The 18,517-nt window shown below is 43.1% G+C and overlaps 1 protein-coding gene across 2 annotated transcripts in view; it reads right to left on the bottom strand.

The window, feature by feature from the left end:
* Positions 1-15,270, bottom strand: part of EMB (embigin) — a 51,384-nt gene extending 36,114 nt beyond the window's left edge. The window contains exons 1-2 of one of the 2 annotated variants that reach the window (XM_066377939.1): positions 13,978-15,270; positions 3,907-3,996 (exon numbers count right to left, since the gene is read on the bottom strand). In XM_066377939.1, the coding sequence (XP_066234036.1) occupies positions 3,907-3,996; positions 13,978-14,197 (310 nt within the window). In that variant the 5' untranslated portion in view covers positions 14,198-15,270. Of the gene's footprint in view, positions 1-3,906; positions 3,997-13,572; positions 13,713-13,977 lie in introns of those variants that run through there. The other variant, XM_066377949.1, reaches the window with a different exon arrangement.
* Between the last annotated feature and the right edge of the window lie 3,247 nt (positions 15,271-18,517).

The following is an 18,517-nucleotide window of genomic DNA, read 5'->3' as shown; positions in this document are numbered from 1 at the left end:
GTCAAGTCAATTATACCTTGACAATATATTCATTATCTCAGTAAATACAGTTTCTAAACAAACCTAATTATAAATAACGGCAGTTAAAATAGCTTCATTTAGCCCTAGCCAGATGGCTCATTTGTTTATAGCATCATCTCAAAGCACAGAGGCACCGGTTCAATCCTCAATCAAGGCACATACAGGAATAGATCAACATGTCTCTCTCTCTCTCTCTCTCTCTCTCTCTCACTTCCTCTCTCTCTAAATTCAGCAAATAACATTTTTTTTTAAAAATTGCTTCATTTTCACTGTTTTTGAAACTTTATACATTATTTCAAACTAGCATAAGTTCCCTTAAACTTGGTATACTTATTTTGAAGATACCATTAAAAGCCAGTATACTTAAGCAGTAAGAAGAGCTGCATAATACAATGGTTAACAGCATGGCCCCTGGGGCCAGACACCCTGGCGTCAAAACTGAGCTCGACTTGCCACCTGTGACCTTGGTCGGGTCTCCTTGTGCCTCTTCTCCATCACCTGAAAATTATAAATAATAATAGTACCTACTGCATTGGGTTGTTATAAGGATCACATTAAGTTTCATTCAGAAATAGGTATGGTCACACGCCACGTAAGGACTTCTCGGTCAATGATGGACCACATATGCCATGGCGGGAGACCACAGCCGGATGGCAGGCTGTGCCGTCTAGGTGTGTGTGTAGGGACACCCTATGAAGTTTGCACAAGGCTGACACTGCCTAACAACACATTTCTCAGAGGACATCTGGGTCTTTAAGCAATGCATGATTGTACATGAAACATAGTTAACACCATGTTTCTATTAAGTAAATAATTAGCAATACTTTAAGAACACAAAACAATAAACAACCAGGCTTTCATGGATCAAAGGTCATGTTGTTCATTCCTGCAGGCGCAGAACCCTGTGCTTCTCAGTCAGCCTAAAGCATCTTTGGATAAGTTAAGAATGGTAAGAACCAGGCCAATGTTATCATGTTGGTCCAAAATTTGCAACTAATGTATTACACTGGAATTTCTCTACAAGAAACATTTCATCTTAAAAGATAGATTGGTTGGTAAAAATAGCCAAAGCGAAACAGAAAATAATATTAAATATAACTGTTGTAGGGCCCAGTTATTGAAGAACTTGAGCAATGATCTAGTCAATATTGGTACAAGTCAAACGGGGTTATGACAACATGAAAACATTCCATTAAGAGGGTGGGTTAAAAGTCCTAATCAGCCCTGGCTGGATGGCTCAGTGATAGAGCATCAGCCTGGTGTGCAGGAGTTCTGGGTTCGATTCCTGGCCAGGGCACACAGGAGAAGTGCCCATCTGCTTCTCCACTCCTTCCCCTCTCCTTCCTCTCTGTCTCTCAATTCCCCTCCCGCAGCCAAGGCTCTACTGGAGCAAAGCTGGCCCGGGCACTGAGGATGGCTGTATGGCCTCTGCCTCAGGCGCTACAATGGCTCTGGTTGCAACACAGTGACGCCCCGGATGGGCAGAACATCGCCCCCTGGTGGGCATGCCGGATGGATCCCGGTCGGGCACATGCGGGAGTCTGTCTGACTGCCTCCCCGTTTCCAACTTCAGAAAAATACAAAAAAAAAAAAAAGCCCTAATCAAAGTAGTGAGAATAAAGCCTATTGTTCCTGATATCACATATCCATCTTCAGGCTTGAATTCTGTATTCCAGCAGAGCCAGTCCCTAAAACCAAACTTCTGGAGGAGAAGGCAGCCAGGACAGCAACCTACTTGTTAACGTAACCATCTGAGTCACAGCCAACAGATCCAGGTTTCCCAAATGGATGGCAAATCTTACCTTTTGTTAAAGTGAGAACAAATCCAGACTGAAATGAAGAGAAACCTAGTGTAATGGAGAAAATGCTCCAAACTTGGGATCCGAAAATATGTCAAAACGAAATCAAAACAGGCAGTGGTGGGATTCAAATAATTTGACAGCTGGTTCTCCGCTCTAATGACCATTTTAAGTATAAAAAAAAACAAAAAACTGGTCTACCGAAAGGTAGTTTCTTATCTCATTGCATGTGATACTTAAGAACAACAAAAGAGGTGTACAAAACTAGAGTATAAGAAAGTTTTAAAATATTACTGAAAAAATATTAAGTAATACCTGACAAAAAATGACAAAACTGTTACTTAAGATATTTCCATATTGCTTCTTGATTGGCGTCCTCACTTATAATTTTCTTCACCTGTGGACGGAATGAACATGACTACAGGCACTTAGACTACGCTGTTGTGCAGATGAATGTCAAAAAAGAGTAAGGAATGTCAATGTGTGATTTCTACATTGGGCGGCTGCCCAGGCAGCCACCTCCGAGAGAACCCTGAAGACAAGTGCCATTTTAACAACCGGTTCACCCAACTCAACAAAAAAGTAGGGATTGGTTCTGCCCAACCAACTGGTGCAAACCAGCTGAATCCCACCACTGAAAACAGGTATTTCTCACAGGGAGGGGGAAAGCAAGTGAGCAGGAACTTTTGAAAGGAAATTGGGGAAATTATTGGGTGCATGCAGATAGCACAAATGGGCTGTGCCATGCATTTAGTGACTGCCAGGTTCAGGGGCTTGGAGGAAGAGAATATGGCTTGACCAGAGTTCATCAGGTCAAGGTGAAGGTAAGGACGCGATGCGCTGTGAACTCTTGATCTCTTCCTGACAGTGGAAGTATTGGTTTCTATAGCACTGGTCAAATGAAAGAGTAGTTAAGTTAAACCCTCTGAAAAGGTTAAGGAAGCAAATCACCAGCCTGGTATCATCTAAAAAGTCAATCCTCATTCTTGCCCGGGCACCTTGCTTGCCCAGGCTGGACTGGCAGATGAAGGGTGTAATGCTGCCCACATTGCCTGCTGGTCAAAGGATTTGCAAACATCTGTTTTCACAAGAATTTCTCTTAAACATTTCCCCCTGACAGAGGAAACCAAGATCTAGAACATGCCAAAAGTAAAAATCAGCAGCTAACACAGGAGTGTTTTAATCACTTTCACAAATAAGAATGCACTCTAAATATTGGAATGGGCACTCTGGGGACAAACAGTAGTTGCACATTGTCTCCTATAAATGCTTTGCACAAACATCCCAGTGTTCAATGCAAACATTCCGCTGGAGTGAGATGGAGTGGAGAAAGCACACCTTTTATTACGTGAAACAGAAGCACAGAAACAGCTCTTTTGACGAGAGGAAAGGTAAAGACTGGACAGGTAACTGGATAAAACTTGCTACTGACTCGATAAACAGGTTTAAAATCAGAGAACTCTGAGATTACTTCTGAGACACTGGAATCCAACACCGTGGCAAGAAGCAGCAGAGTTGAGCTCTGCTTCAGAACTCCTCACTTGTGTTTCTACAGCACTGTGACTTACTCACAGACAGCATCTTTAAATGAGCCACCTAAAGGTCTTTCACTAGACACCTAGATTCTCCTCTCAATGCAGAGTGATCTAAATGGATACACCAGCAAGAACTGATAAAAATAAATAAATAAATCAGAGGATCTGCAAGTCAAAATGAACCCCTGCTCCTCCCAGCTGTCCCTTCCTAGGAGCCTTTCTTAGCCTCCCACATCTAGATTAGCTGCCTCCTCCCTGCACAAGACACACCATCCTCATGGTATTAGAGCCCCACATTCCATACTGTAAGGTATCGGGTACTATATATAGTATACTGTACATATACTGTAATTGTGTAAGGAACTGGTGTGTTTCTACCACCAGACCACAAGCAGGGATTAGTACTTCATAAGGCAATATACAGTGGCTTAATTAAAAGTAAAAAGTTGGCCCTGGCCTCTCTCCCTTTCCTCTCTAAAATCAGTCAATAAATTAAAAAATAAAAACCTATTTCAACAATATATATATTACAGTAAATATGCTGCATTTACCAGTCAGTGATATGTTATGACTCTCCAAGGAAAGGTTGAAGTATCGAACCTGCATCTCTTCTCGCCCAGCTAGACTTGGAAAAGGTGAAGCTGTAAGAAAAAGAGCATGTCGTTGTGTTTTCTTAACAAGATTCAGTGACAATCTAATACAGTGGTAGTCAACCTGGTCCCTACCGCCCACTTCCAGCTTTCATGGTGGGTGGTAGCAGAGCAACCAAAGTATAAATAAAAATATAGATTTAACTATAGTAAGTTGTTTTATAAAGATTTATTCTGCCAAACAGTGAAAATCCAACATAAAGTACTTGGTAAGTAATTATTATTATATGCTTTAACTTGCTGTAACTCTGCTTTATAAATTTTATAAAGTAAAGTTACTTCCCTACTTTATAAATCACCATTACTGTGGAACCGGTGGGCGGTTAGAAAATTTTACGACTAACAGAGATACAAAAGTGGGTGGTAGGTATAAAAAGGTTGACTACCCCTGATCTAATAACCAGTCTACAACAGCTAAAATGTTATATACGAGTACTGAAAAATTAATATTTTCAGAAAGATCAGATTAACTAGGTCTCAAATGCTCCACAGATATTCAGAAATACATCGGGCTATCAAGTAAACAAATTTCCAATTGTTTCTATGTTCTTTTCTTACTAAAACATCCCTATTGATTTACATGAAGTAGCTTTTTTTCTTTTTTTAACAAAAAACTTTCAAATTCTTATCCTATACTTTGTAGTTTATTTATAAAACGTGAATGAAGACGTTGTGGAATTCAGTACAAGCAGTGGGAAAAGAAGGGCATGAAGAGGACAGGGGGGCAGATGAGAGACAGAGGGGCAGGTGAGAGACAGAAGGGCAGGGAGAGACGAGGGCAGGGGAGAGTCAGGGAGCAGACTGGCCATCAGGAAGGCCTGAGGAGCATGAACAAAGAGCACCGGGCACCAGAGGGCAGGGGCAGAGGGGTGCACAGTGAGTTCCTGCTGCTCCTCCTTCCAGCTGTGGACACAGTTCCGAGTCCTCCACCAAACGGACTTATGGATTCCCTCCATCACCACATCCTCTTTTGAACACTTTTATCAAAGAAATCAGTTTGCATCTCCACCTCTCGCTGGTCTCTGAGCTTCTTTTCCTTACACTGGCCACTGTTTCTTTTATTTGAGGTCCCCAGACCTTACCTCCTATGAAAATGATTCCAACTCTGTCAATCAAGTCAGAGAAGAGAAGGAAAGGCTTATTACTGACATATTTAATTTGGGGGCCTATTTAATTGAAGTAAATTGGGAAGGAAAGAAAGAATAAGTAACATTAGAAAACTGCCTTGAGTGTTAAGATTTTCTCTTTATCTAAATCAAAAAATAAGTTCAACTGTACATCTGTTTAAGAATAGCATTTTCTCTAAATTATCCCTCCAATTTATGATACTTAAAAACTATGGAAGGGCCAAGACTTCATTTAGAGATGGGTATAAGAAAAAGGTATCATTCGGATAAACATCATTCTCTCTCTCTCTCTTTCTCACTCACATAATGTATTGATTGCTATCAATATGAATGATTTAAATTATTTTAACAAATGTTAATCTTAGCATTCTGATACACGACAGTATAAATGTGCAAACCAATTATAAAAACACTAAAACCTAGAAATGGATAATAAATACCATTTATAAAACAGATTTTTAAAACTCAAAATATATTTTCTCATGGAAGCCATATATATATAACCCTGTCAAGCTGTAAAGGCCATTTAAGCCATGATATAGATGAACTATAGCACTAAAATAGTTAACTACCAATTTTGCTTATAAGCAATGTATTTACCATATTTTCCCATGTATAAGACGCATATTTTGGGGGAAAGATTTGGGGTCTATAAACTGGGTGCATCTTATACAAGTGGTTGTGGCATTTCAAATGCCATAGATGGAACTGAGGACAAGGCAATACATGAAGATAGTGATTTGTCATCAGACACAGAAGAGGACAAGCTACTGGATGGGAGTTTTTGGGTTTTTTTATTGATTTTTTGAGAGAGAGAGGGGAGAGAGAGAGAGAAGGGGGAGGAGCAGGAAGCATCAACTCCCACAAGTGCCTTGACCAGGCAAGCCCAAGGTTTCGAACCGGCAACCTCAGTGTTCCAGGTTGACGCTTTATCCCACTGCGCCACCGCAGGTCAGGCTGGATGGGAGTTTTGACAGTGGTGAGGAACTGTATGAATTTTAAGATGAATAAAACTTGAGTTCAATAACTTTATGCAATACTTTTTTCCCCAAAATTTTGGACCCCAAAACTAAGGTGCATCTTATACATGGGAGCATCTATATACATGGGGAAATATGGTAGTTCTCCTTCTGAGTTCTGGGAAGACAATATTCCTATCCCATGTCTGTAACTGCAATGGAAGAAAGACGAGGAGGAGGAATAAGTGTCCCTTAATTCCCAGACCCTGTACTCCGGAAGGAGTTTGTCAGGAAAATTAGCTTCCTGATGGGGATTTCTAAGTTGGGAAGTTGGGGTCAGAAAACCATTCAGACAAGAAACTCAAGGTTGTTTTTTTTTACACAGTATGGGAATTATTGGCCAAGAAGGACATTTTAGTTCAAATAAATTAAGGAACAATGAAAAAGCCTAATGCCAAGAGCCATCTGCATTTCTACACAGCCTTGTCAAGCTATTTTTTAAAATTTAGGTCATTTAGGAATATAAATATATCAATCTTTTCTTTAAAATATCATTTTTGCAATAAAATGTAAATTCTTATGTTTCAACCTACCCTTGCATAGATCATTAAAACACTGCTCACAAAAATCAGGGGATCGGGGAACGTGCAGATCCTCCAGGACTTTCAGCCTTTTGTCTAGTGCATTTTCACCAATGAAATAAAAGTTGGTTTTGCACCTCATTTGCATAATTGGACAACTTTGACTTGTTTACTTTTCTGATGTTCTTGTTTAATAAAAGAAAAATCAAATGCTTCTTTTTATGGCTTCATTTTGAAATATCCCCTATTTTTTGTGAGCAGTATATTTTAACAGTGAAACTTATGCCAAATCAAACTTTTTAAAAAAATAAAACCCCAAAATTGTGACTAGGATTTCTGTTCCTTCTAAAGACAGTAGGTTTTTGCCTGACCAGGTGGTGGCGCAATGGATAGAGCGTCGGACTGGGATGCAGAGGACCCAGGTTTGAGACCCCGAGGTCTCCAGCTTGAGCGCAGGCTCATCTGGTTTGAGCAACAGCCCACCAGCTTGGATCCAAGGTTGCTGGCTCGAGCAAGGGGTTACTCAGTATGCTGAAGGCCCGCGGTCAAGGCAAATATGAGAAAGCAATCAATAAACAACTAAGGAAGGTATCGCAACAAAAAACTAATGATTGATGTTTCTCATCTCTCTCTGTTTCTGTCTGTCTGTCCCTATCTATCCCTCTCTTTAGCTCTCTCTCTGTCTCTGTAAAAAAAAATAAAGTTAAAAAAAAATAAAGACAGTAGGTTTTTAAATTGTTTCAACCTCTAGCTTAGTCTTTGATAAGACTTAGATTTTATTCAGTGTGTCACAACTGAGGATGATTTTTGCCCCCGGTGGGACATTTAGCAATGTCTGGAGACATTTTGGTTGTCAAACTTGGGGAAGGTCAAGTACAGCATGTTAATTTCCTGGGGCCACCATGACAAATTACCATAAATGTGGTGGCTTAAAACTACTGAAGTTCATTCTCTCCTGGTTCTGGAGGCTAGAAGCCTAAAATTAAGGTTCAGCGCCATAGCCCCGCTGGAGGCTCCATGGAGAACCCTTCCTGGCCTCTCCCTCTCTTCTGCTGGCTGCCAGCAATCCTTGGTGGCCCTCAGCTTGTAGCTGCATCCTTCCAGTTGACTGCTTTCATCTTCATCAGTCATCTTCCCTCTGTGTGTCTGTGTCTCCGTATCCAAGTCTCCCTCTTCGGCCTTTCATAAAGCCCATGGTCACGGGGTAGAGGGCCTACCCTGATCTAGCATGACTGAATTTTACCTTGATCACATCTGAAAAGACTCACTCTCAAATAAGGTCCCTTTCACAGGTACTAAGGGTCAGGATTCAGACATTTCTTTTCATGGAACACAACTTAGCCACTATGTAGGGATGTTGTTGAGTATTCGACAATAACAGCCCTCATAACAGAGAACGACCCAGCCCATGATGTCAGTAATGCCACACGGCTGAGGAACCCTCATTTCAAAACAGGTATGCTCCCAGCCCTGGTACTTCAGCAGGATGATTTTCACTAATCTTCAATGGCCCAGGGCCCTGAGGTGCAGATATTTGAAAGCATGAACTTTTCTGGCAAACTTTCTTTGCATTTTCTCCACCTACCCCCCCCCCAAAAAAAAAAAAAAACCAGAAAGGGGCTGGAGCTTCATCATCTTCAAGCTGACCCACCTCGAGCAGAACCTTGGTGAGCCGACCACCACCCTCCTCCTCTCCTGAGCGGGCCTCCTCCCCTACCTCTACTTGGGCCCCACCCAGAGAGGGGGAGGCCACAAAGATCTGTCTCCCTCCTCAGCTCTCTGCTGACAGGGGCCTATTCTCAGGACCTTTCAGGAAGAAGCACTAATTGCTGGATACACTTTTCAAATATGAAACAGGAAACCAGTGAGAGCTATTGGCCAGCTCCAGGCTCTTGGCTACATCACAAAAGCACTGGGGGTTTCAGTATCAATCAAATATTACCTCTAAATTCCCTTTCAGGATCTCAGGAGTAGCTAATTATAAAGGTATATTTTAAAAAAAAGATTCTGTCTTGGGAGTAAAGATATATTAGTAATGATACGACCACAAGAACTTTAAAAACGCCAGAAAAAATAGTTTTCAATTAAAAGAACAACACCATTTTTTTAAAAAAGATAACACCTATTATTTCTATACTAACAATAAATTAGTTGGGGTTTATTTATGCGTGGATAGTGACTATTATTAGGAACAGAGAGTTTATTTTTAATAAAACACTGTGAGGTGTTTTTCCCTTCTACGTCAATGTGTGGGTCCCAAATGATTTCTTTCCACATTTCACATTCTGTTACGAAATGTGTGAGGCCAGCTATACAGAAGAAACTTCAAAAGATGGCCATTTAGGACGAGCCACCATAACACATAGCCTGTCACTGTCTGAGAATAAATACTCCTTTCGAAATTGGTACCTAATCAGAAACACCTGTGACCATTTCTCAACTATCCCCTCTTGTTTAACACCAGGCTTCCTCAGAAAGAGTAAAAAGATGTTTTGCTTCTTTTCAAATAATCTTGAACTAAAACTTGCAAGTACAGAATGAAGAATTTTCCCCCTGGACCATCTGAGAAGAAGTTGCTGACCTAATGACCCATTCCCTTCTCAAACATCACCGTGCGCTTACTGCAAAGGACACCTCCCAATACAGCTGTTCACACAGGGGAAGAAGCATGTCTGTCTTACCCCCTCACCCCACACTTTATCTGCATTTCAACAGAAGTCTTTTTCTCCCTCCATCTGACCACCTTGAGTCTCTCCTGACTTGTGTGACCTTGTGCTTATGGAGGTAACAGGATAACTACGCTGTAACATGACCAGGTTCAGAGCAGGCACCCTTGGCAGGAATATCACAGAGGCGATTGTGTTCTCATGGCATCTTATTGGATGGCACACCACTTTTATTTCTCTTTCCAGATACTGTCCGCTTTGACCATGTGATGGAAGCAGGATCTGGCAGCCTCCTCCGCTATCAATTTGCTCTTTTGCCCTTTTGGTTAGTAAGAATTTTGCGTGACGTTCCTTTGAAACTATATAATATGCTGGGCCTCATCAAACTTTTACTGGATCCATTTAATTAATTTATACCAGTACGTACTTACAAATACCTATATTACCCAATGACAATTATTTGGTGGGTGCTGATGTTCAGCGTGTCGTAGCTTTGCCTAGTGGGAGCCTCCGTCTGCCTTCTGTACCCTTTGACATGACCCGTCCTTCTTTTAGCACGTCACTGCTTTCTGGCACAAGATGTCCCAGGCTTACCTTACACTTCCCCCCACCCCAGTCTTAGCCTTACCACCTTTCCCTATTTGATCAATCCCCCTGTAGAGAGCTACTCCCCCACTGCCACACCTGGTCCCGAGGTCGTCTGATCACTCAGGCTCCAGTGCCCCGCACTGCCTGCTCGCCCCTGACCAAGATCAGACACCACGTGAGCCATGCGGGCTGCCCTTACATAGAGCCTCCTCACTCTGCTCAGCTCGGCAGCCCAACGCCAGGGACCCCTCTCTGCAGGGGCTCTCACCTCACTGTGCTGAGGCTCCGGCCGGCCAGGAGGGGCCAACCTTCTCCCTGGACACCAGCCCACCTCAGCTCAGCCTCTAATTCCCTTATAGGGGTCCCTTTGGCTTCCACCATCCAACAAGAGAGGGTGCCTCCCTGCATCCCCCCACTTTATGGCTACAGGACCCATTCTGGGAAGGAAAGGAAGAGGGGATGAGATATGGAGTCAGAAGACTAGGAAGAGGAAGAGATAGTTTTCTTTAAAAACGTTTATATGATGTAACTTTAATTTTAAGGTAGAATTTTTGATGTGGTAGCCTAGCCGGATAGCTTGGTTGGTTAGCGCATCATCCCAATACACAGAGGATGCAGATTCGATCCCCGGTCAAGGCACATTCAGGAACAGATCAGTGTTTCTCTCTCTCTCTCTCTGTCTCTCTTTCTCTCTCTCTCTCTCTCCCTTCCTCTCTCTAAAATCAAACAATGAAAAAAACAACTTTTTTGAATGGGAAGTCACATGCCTTCCGTAAAAATAGTCTTTCTGATGCATCAGATACAACCCTATTAAAGATAAGATTCTGGTTCCTTTACACATTTTAAAGGAAAGGTAAAAACTGCTAAAGTTTTTTATGTAAATAAAGACTAACCCACCATCACGCACATCTAAGTGCTTGAATAATATTTCTTCCAACAAATATTTGTTACTAGGCAGCTGCTCCAGGGGGAAGGGGAGGCATGGAGCAGGAAGGGGCTTCTTTCAGGAAGCGTGTAGGCCACGTGACTCTAGAAGCTAAACATCATTTCAAATTACTCCCCCGCAAACATTTTTCAAAGGGTAAACATGACCCATTCTCTCGATGTGTTCCATATAATAGTAATAACATCGATGCCTGGATATTCCTGCTTAAGTCACAGGTCTCCTTTGCAAAGGGATTTCCTATTTCTTAACAGAAACAGGTTAAGGGCGAGGGTGAGCCTTCAGCCCCAAACAAGCACGTAGCTTGATTCCAAATGTTCACAGACATACTCAGTTATCTTAGAGCCACAACTATGCACTGTGTTTAAGAAAACAAGCTCTGCGGCTGGATTGAACCATGCTAAATTTCCTGCTCTCCTACTTAATTAATTATGTATACTTGGGCAATCATTTAACCTCACTAAGTTCCAATTTCCTCATCTCTGAGTCAATAAAAACTAACTCAGAGTGCCATAAACGGCCTAATGCAATGTGTGCGCAGTGAACACCCTTGTGTTCTATAATAAATATGAAAAAATCATAGCCACCTTTAATCTTCAATTTGGCCCAAAATGGCTGGTGTATATAACACCTAGGTATCAAAGTCGTTCAAAGCATAAACTAACAGTAAACTTCATCATGACCTTGAGCAAAGAGGAAACTGAATTTCACAGAGACTGAATACAGAGTCTATGAAACCAGATGAGGCTGCCTGACAGTGTTTACTTAATTCTTCATTAAAATTATATGCTAATTCCATGCCATTTATATGGCACGTGCCTCCATCATTTTGGCAGAAGAGAGGCTGAACACATGTCACTGACACTGTATACAAGTACAGACATTTGCCAAAACATATATGTACTGTTTCTGCTAATTTGCTCCACCTTCTTGTGTTGCTTTTGAGAGGTCTACTCTGAACGTCCGCTGACACCTGACTCCCTGGTGCCAATGGAATAAACGACTCCCCAACAGTGCACCCTCTAGGCCACATCCTTGTAAAGCAGTGGCTTTCCACCCACTTCAGTCACATGATGAAAATCACAGAGGATTTGAAAAGCTCCTGAGGTCCAGGCTGCATCCCAGGCCAGCTGAATGGGAACTTGTGAGGACGGGATCCAAGAAGTACTTTCAAGTTCCCTAGTAATTCCAACAGGTAGCCACATCAGGCACCCAAGTTCTGAGACTAACCCAGAACACATTGGTCCTCATAAGGGCAGTAATCTGGGGTGCATGAAGGGTGGTTCAGGAACAGAAGAATCAAGGACAACCTCAAGGGGAAAATGTCCTTGACAATCCTTTATAGGTGGTCTGAATGAAAAAGAGACATGAGTTTAGAAACTGAAGCAAATCAAATTGTTCTGTCCAACTTGTGGACAACTAGGTTATTTGAAGGGTATTTGTTTAAAAATGAATAATCAAATCCTTTGATGCTCTTTCCATCTTTACAGTATATTATGAAAAAGCTACTATAAGCCCATAAAAATGAATTCCTATAAAAAGCTGAAAACCCTGCATAGGGTAACCCTGATTTTAGTTAACTGACAGACAATATACAGCAACTTGAGAGGCGGTCTGTTAGCATAATAGGCTGCTAACACTGAAATTTGTGACACAGGAGAGTACATTAGAGAATAAGTTAGATGAAATATTTTCAGTGTAAAAAATAACTACAAATATGTGAAGCCAAAAATGGCAAATTTAGTATTGGTTTTGAGAATGTTTTGCCCCCAAATCCCTCTTTTAAAGTGTCTTTTTTTTTTTATTAAATGTAATAGTGGGCGTGACATTGGTCATTAAGAGTATCTAGGTTTCGCCTGACTTGTGGTGGTGCAGTGGATAAAGCGTCGACCTGGAAATGCTGAGGTCGCTGGTTCAAAACCCTGGGCTTGCCTGGTTAAGGCATATATGGGAGTTGATGCTTCCAGCTCCTCCCTCCTTCTGTCTCTCTCTTCTCTCTCTGTCTCTCTCTCTCTCCCTCTCTCTCTCCTTTCTAAAAATGAATAAATAAATAAATAATTTTTTTAAAAAGTATCTAGGTTTCAAGTGAACATCTCTATAGCATTTGAACTGTTGATTGAATTGTGTGCCCATCACCCAAACTCAGATCATTTTCCCTCACATACATTTGTCCTTCTTAATTCCCCTGACCCCACCTCCTTCCTCGGGTAACCATTTCACTTTTATCTATGTCCACGAATCTCAGTTTTATATCCCACCTACGTGGGATATATGCAGCTCACAAAAATTAGGGGATATTTGATAGCTTCATATTCATTTTGAAATATCCCCAATTTTTGTGAGCAGTATATACTGGTGTTCCTCTTTACTCCCCTCCTCCTGGTAACCACTTTGCTTTTATCTATGTCCATGGGTCTCGGTTTTATATCCCACCTATGTGTGAAGTCATACAGTTCTTGGCCTGAGTTACTTATTTCTCTCAGTGTAATGTTCACAAAGTGTCTTTACCAAAACAACAAGCACAAAAAGCTTCACTGTCCAAGACCATGGTGTAAAAGAATTCCCTCTCTCTCTCTCTCTCTCTCTTTCTCTCTCTCACGCACACATTCCAATGAGTTGTGGCTTTGTTTGGTTGTTACCTTGTTTCCCATCCTCAAAGTCAGCCCGCCCCCAGGGAGAGCGTAGGCACTATTTCAGCCTTACCATCCATTCCAGTGAAGGGAGGTGGCCTTGGTGGAGGTGGCTTTCAGAATGCTGCCACTTTCGCAGAGGCCGGGCCGCACCCCGACATCCTAACGTCCTCTCCTTAAGAACCCTGAGACGCTGCCCTACTGCCAACGTCCTCGAACGCCGGGCACTGCAGGTTCCAGACTCAGCCGTCCCCCCCACCCCACCCCACCCCGAGCGATGGCACCTGAGCCGTCTCAGTCCCCTGCTCCGGGTTAGATAACTGAAGCGTGGCCAATGCGAGGCAGCGGCCGCCGCTGTCCCCCTGCGCCGCTAGCCACCAAGCACCCCTCCCCAACACGGTGCCCGCGCGCTGGCCCTGCCCCCCCCCACCCCCGCCCGCCGAGACGACCTCCCCGCCGACTCCCGCATCCATCGCACCTGGGGACTGGCCGTCCGGCCGGCCTGGGCGCGCCGCGGCCAGCAGGCACAGGAGCAGCAGCGGCTGGGGCGGCGGCGCCCGCGGCCCCCGCAGGCCGAGGAGGGCGCACATGGTGCCGGCGGGCCCTCTGGGTCCTCGGCGCACCACCTCCCGCGCCTGGAAGAACTGTGCACACTCGCCGGCGGCCTGGCGCTCGATGCCAGTCTCAGGAACCGACATGCGAGTCAAGGCGGAATGGGAGGGGCCGGCGCTCTGCCCTCCTCCCCGGGTCGCCCTCGCCGCACCCGCAGCCGACCCACGGCTGTGCCCGGCCCTCCGTTAATTGCGCGGCGCGCGGCCCGATCGCTGCCGACGCTCCCGGATGTGCGGTGGCCCCTGGTCGGCGCCGCCCCTCCCGCTCCCTCCCGTGGGGCGTGGCAGGTCTGGGGGCGACCTACGGCAGGTGATGTCTGTCTACTGGGGGAGAGGCTGAAAATTCATCGATACCATATCCTTATCCATAATATCTGCAGGCTGTTCTTTGCAGTTCGTTTGAAGCAGGTTCACATATTTGCTTTGATGGAACAGATGGGAGGATGGAGAACACTTTTCTTAATAACCCACATCCCGGGGGTATTAAAGAGACTTCAGTTTCCACTGGTAGAGCCGCTGTCTAGCTGCCCTGCATCCCGGACGAATCTCTGTCCCTGCTGGTGCCCACTGCATACCGCCTCCTCTCTGGTCCCTGAAGGCTCAGCCAGTTCTTTCCAGATGAGGAGTCCCAAGGACTTAAAGTGTGTTTAATTTTTCTTTCTTTTTGTTTGCTTAGCCTAACAGGTGTTGAGGAGCCACCTAGAGCTCACTCCAGAAACAAAAACTACCAAAAATAGTTACTGTAAACTCTGCAGCTGTTGAGCTGCGCCAGGCTGGACACTGTAGTGCTGTTTATGTGGCTTGGAATTTTCAGTGCTCCAGACCAAATCAATTAAAACAACTAAAAGCTATGGCTTTATCAGAGAGGGGAGGAAGAATATCCATTATAACATAAAAGACTAGTAAATTCTAGTCTTTTTTTCCCCCCAGGATGAGATAACACATTAAAAGATGTAGGTTTTAGGCTCTAGCCAGGTAGCTGAGGGTGGTCCCAATACAGCCTGGTTGCTGATTGATTACAGTCAGGGCACAAAAGAGAATCAACCAATGAAGCTTGAATTGGTGGGAACAACAAATCATTCTCTCCCTCCCATCCTCTGTCTCTAAAATAAGTCAATAAAAAAATTTTAGACCTGGCCAGGTGGTTCAGTGGATTAAGCATCGTCTGGACATACCCATGCTGGGGATTCAATTTCCACACTTGAGAGAAGCAATCAATGAGTACACAACTACATGGAACAACTAGGTCAAACTGACAAGCTGATGTTTCTCTCTCTCTCTCTCTTCCTTGCTCTCTCTCAAATCAATGGGGGGAGGGGGATATTTATTTATTTAGTTCTATGAGAGAGGCAGAGAGAGACAGAGAGACAGGAGCATCGAGTTGTTCTTGTATATGCCCTGACTAGGGATCGAACCGGGATCCTCTGAGCTTTGGGAGGACACTCCAACCGACTGAGCGATATATCCGGCCGATATTTCTCATGAACTTTGTTTTCTCCCCCTTTGTTTTTTTGGAAGTCAGGCTTGATATTCATAAATTCAAAATATATCCATGTCCAAAAAAAAAATAATAAGAAGAGGATTAAAAGAAAATGTTACATAAACATTTTAAAAACTGAAGTGGTACACAACAGGTGTGCTCACTCCAGGCAGGACTGACTAAGTTTTAATTGGTATATATTACTAAGATAGTCTCTGGTGTCTGGTTTATGATTATATGGGCAAACCTGTGAGAAGGGATGCATGTTATTTAAATTGGTGCTGAGACACTCTGTGTAATACAGTTCACTAAGCAATAGTAAATGTCTACCAAGTGTCAGGCAGTGTTCCGGAGTGGGCTGCCTGTACCGCACAGAGCTCATACACGCCAGTGATTACTCATCTAGAGATATTTATCTACGAGCTCCCACTCAAAGAAAAGCCTCTTCTCAGTCAGAAGATAACGGTTATAATGATTAAGGCTTTCTAAACAAAGACTTATGAGAGATCCAGAAGGACTAAGCATTTAAAGTTACAGCTGTCTCAGGACCTTGGCCCAACGTGCTAACCCCACAGTGCCTAACCATGGGTTGCTAAAGCACAGCCCTTTGCTACCTGCCTGCTTCCTGTTATAGGACTAACTGCAAACATTTCCCAACACCTTTGAAGAGTGTTACTGAAATGGGCCTTCCCCAATAAGCCCTGTAGAATCCTTCAGCTCAAATTCACCTTTCTTCACAGAAGCTGACCTCACATAACAGAAAATTATCTTTTTAGTCGCATTGGCCTTTTTATTCACAGAAAAACATAACTTGCCCAAGTTGAGGCTAATTGCGAAGGTCACTTTTTGTTGTTAGAGCAAAGCAAGTTGAAAAAGAATTCTTGCCTTGCTAAGCCATTTGGAAATCTTTTTCCCACTGCTTCTTTCTATATTTGTATATCGGTGTGTTTCACCACATTCTCACTCCACTTTTTTCAAATGCTCTATATCCTTTCAAATCATCCTTCCCTTTGTGGCATTTTCTGACCATTCTGGGCCACACTGACCTCCCTCCATGCTCCATGGTGAATTTAGTATGGCCTAAATGCATTGAAGCTCTCCTCATCACGAGGTGTTGAGGAGGAAGGAGGGTGTGTGTCCTCGCCTTGGCTGGGTGGGGTCTGTGACATATAAATATTACTGAAGTAACACTATGTCAGTTTCTGGATCCAAACCACAAGCGTGTCCACTTCCTTTCTCCTCCCCTGCTGCGAGAAGCCCAGACTGTGTGGAGGCCTCAGAACAATGCGTTGTCATGGGGACCAAGCAGCCCAGGAGCAGGAGGGCGCTACATTTGTGTGGGACCCTCCTGGCAGCTTGTAGGTGCCGTGGAGAGCAGGTAGCATTGCCTGGCCTCTGCTCGGGCCTCTCAGCTCTGAGGGACAATGGCACTGCTGTCGTTTAAGCCACAGAATTTGGGGGTAACATCGCCACAAAAATCAATAATCCAGACACTCTCCTCTGAACTCATACTGTCTGTAGAATTAATCTGACAATGAATAATGTATGGACTTGTGACTTGGCCTTCATTCTTGGCTTAAATTTCCGTTTCAATATTTTATTGGTAGTCAGGGTCTGTGATTCCATCATCTCTCCAAGCTACATTACAACGCTTTTCAGTACCTGCAAATAATTCTATAATTCTTTATATTTCCTGCAGTGCCTTAACATAGTACCTTTAGTGTGCTCTGCTCTTTTGAAATGTTTTTATTGAATTTATTGGGGTGATATTGGTTAATAAAATTACATAGGTTTCAGGGGTACAGTCCTATAATACATCCTCTGTACACTGTATTGTGTGCTCACCACCCTGAGACAGGTCTGCTTCCATCTCCATTCATCCCTTTGCCCTCCTCCACCTCTGTCCCTTCACTCTGCTTGTTTCTGCTTACTTGAAAATTAGAGTAAGGAAAACATTTTTTTATAACTCATGTTTATAAAATAATGCTATACAATTTTACCTGTATTTCTTTTAAGATATAAGTTGTCATTGAATAAAAAGTGTGTGACAGTTTCCTGGAAAGGTCTGAAATAAGAATAAGAATGTGGATATAAGTTATCTCTTATTGAATATAATGATATTTTATTTTAAAAAATATATTTATTGATTAATTTTAGAGAAAGAGAATAGGAAAGAGGAAGGAAGAGAAAGAGAAACATTGATTTGTTGTTCTACTTATTTATGCATTCGTTGGTTGATTCTTATACATGCCCTAACTGGGGTTTGAACCCACTATCTTAGTGTATCAGGATGACACTCTAACAAACTAAGGTCTAATATGCTTTTTTTAAAATTTTTTGGAGAAAAACTATATCAGACAGTAGTATATCTGTACTAAAAATAAAGGAGAGAAATTTTTACTGACAATTAGTAGAAAATGAACAAAGAAAACCCCAGAGGTACAAATACAAGTCATGGGATATGGCAGGCAAATTCTGCAGTAGCGCCAAGATTCCTTCCACTGTGGTTGCATGCCCTGGCTCCTCTTAAAAGTGGGCAGACTTGTGAATATGATGAAGTAGTCACTACCTTTATCAGATAACATTTGATAAGACTCCTGGCGAGAAAGATGCCGTCATGCTTATTTGGAAGAGACAAACAGCCAAATTGTGAACTAACTGCCTGTGGAGAGAAGCAGCAACCTTTGGGAACTGAGCACGTCAGTCCTGCAACCCCAAGGAACTGAATTCTGCCAACAATCAGTGAGTCTGGAAGAAACCCCCAAGCCTCAGAGGCAGCCCCAGACAACATCTTGACTGCAGCCTAGGGTTTCTGACCCATGTAATCTGTGAGATCATAAATTTGTGTTGAACAACTAATTGTGGGAATATGTTGTGCAGCAATAAAAAAACGAATACAAGAGGCCTGTCAGATGTGAGTCTAGTCA

Source organism: Saccopteryx leptura, chromosome 1 (genome assembly GCF_036850995.1).
Source record: "Saccopteryx leptura isolate mSacLep1 chromosome 1, mSacLep1_pri_phased_curated, whole genome shotgun sequence".
Lineage (NCBI taxonomy): Eukaryota > Metazoa > Chordata > Mammalia > Chiroptera > Emballonuridae > Saccopteryx > Saccopteryx leptura.
The sequence above is the reverse complement of the archived record's forward strand: the minus strand, read 5'-3'. Positions and strand labels throughout refer to the sequence as shown.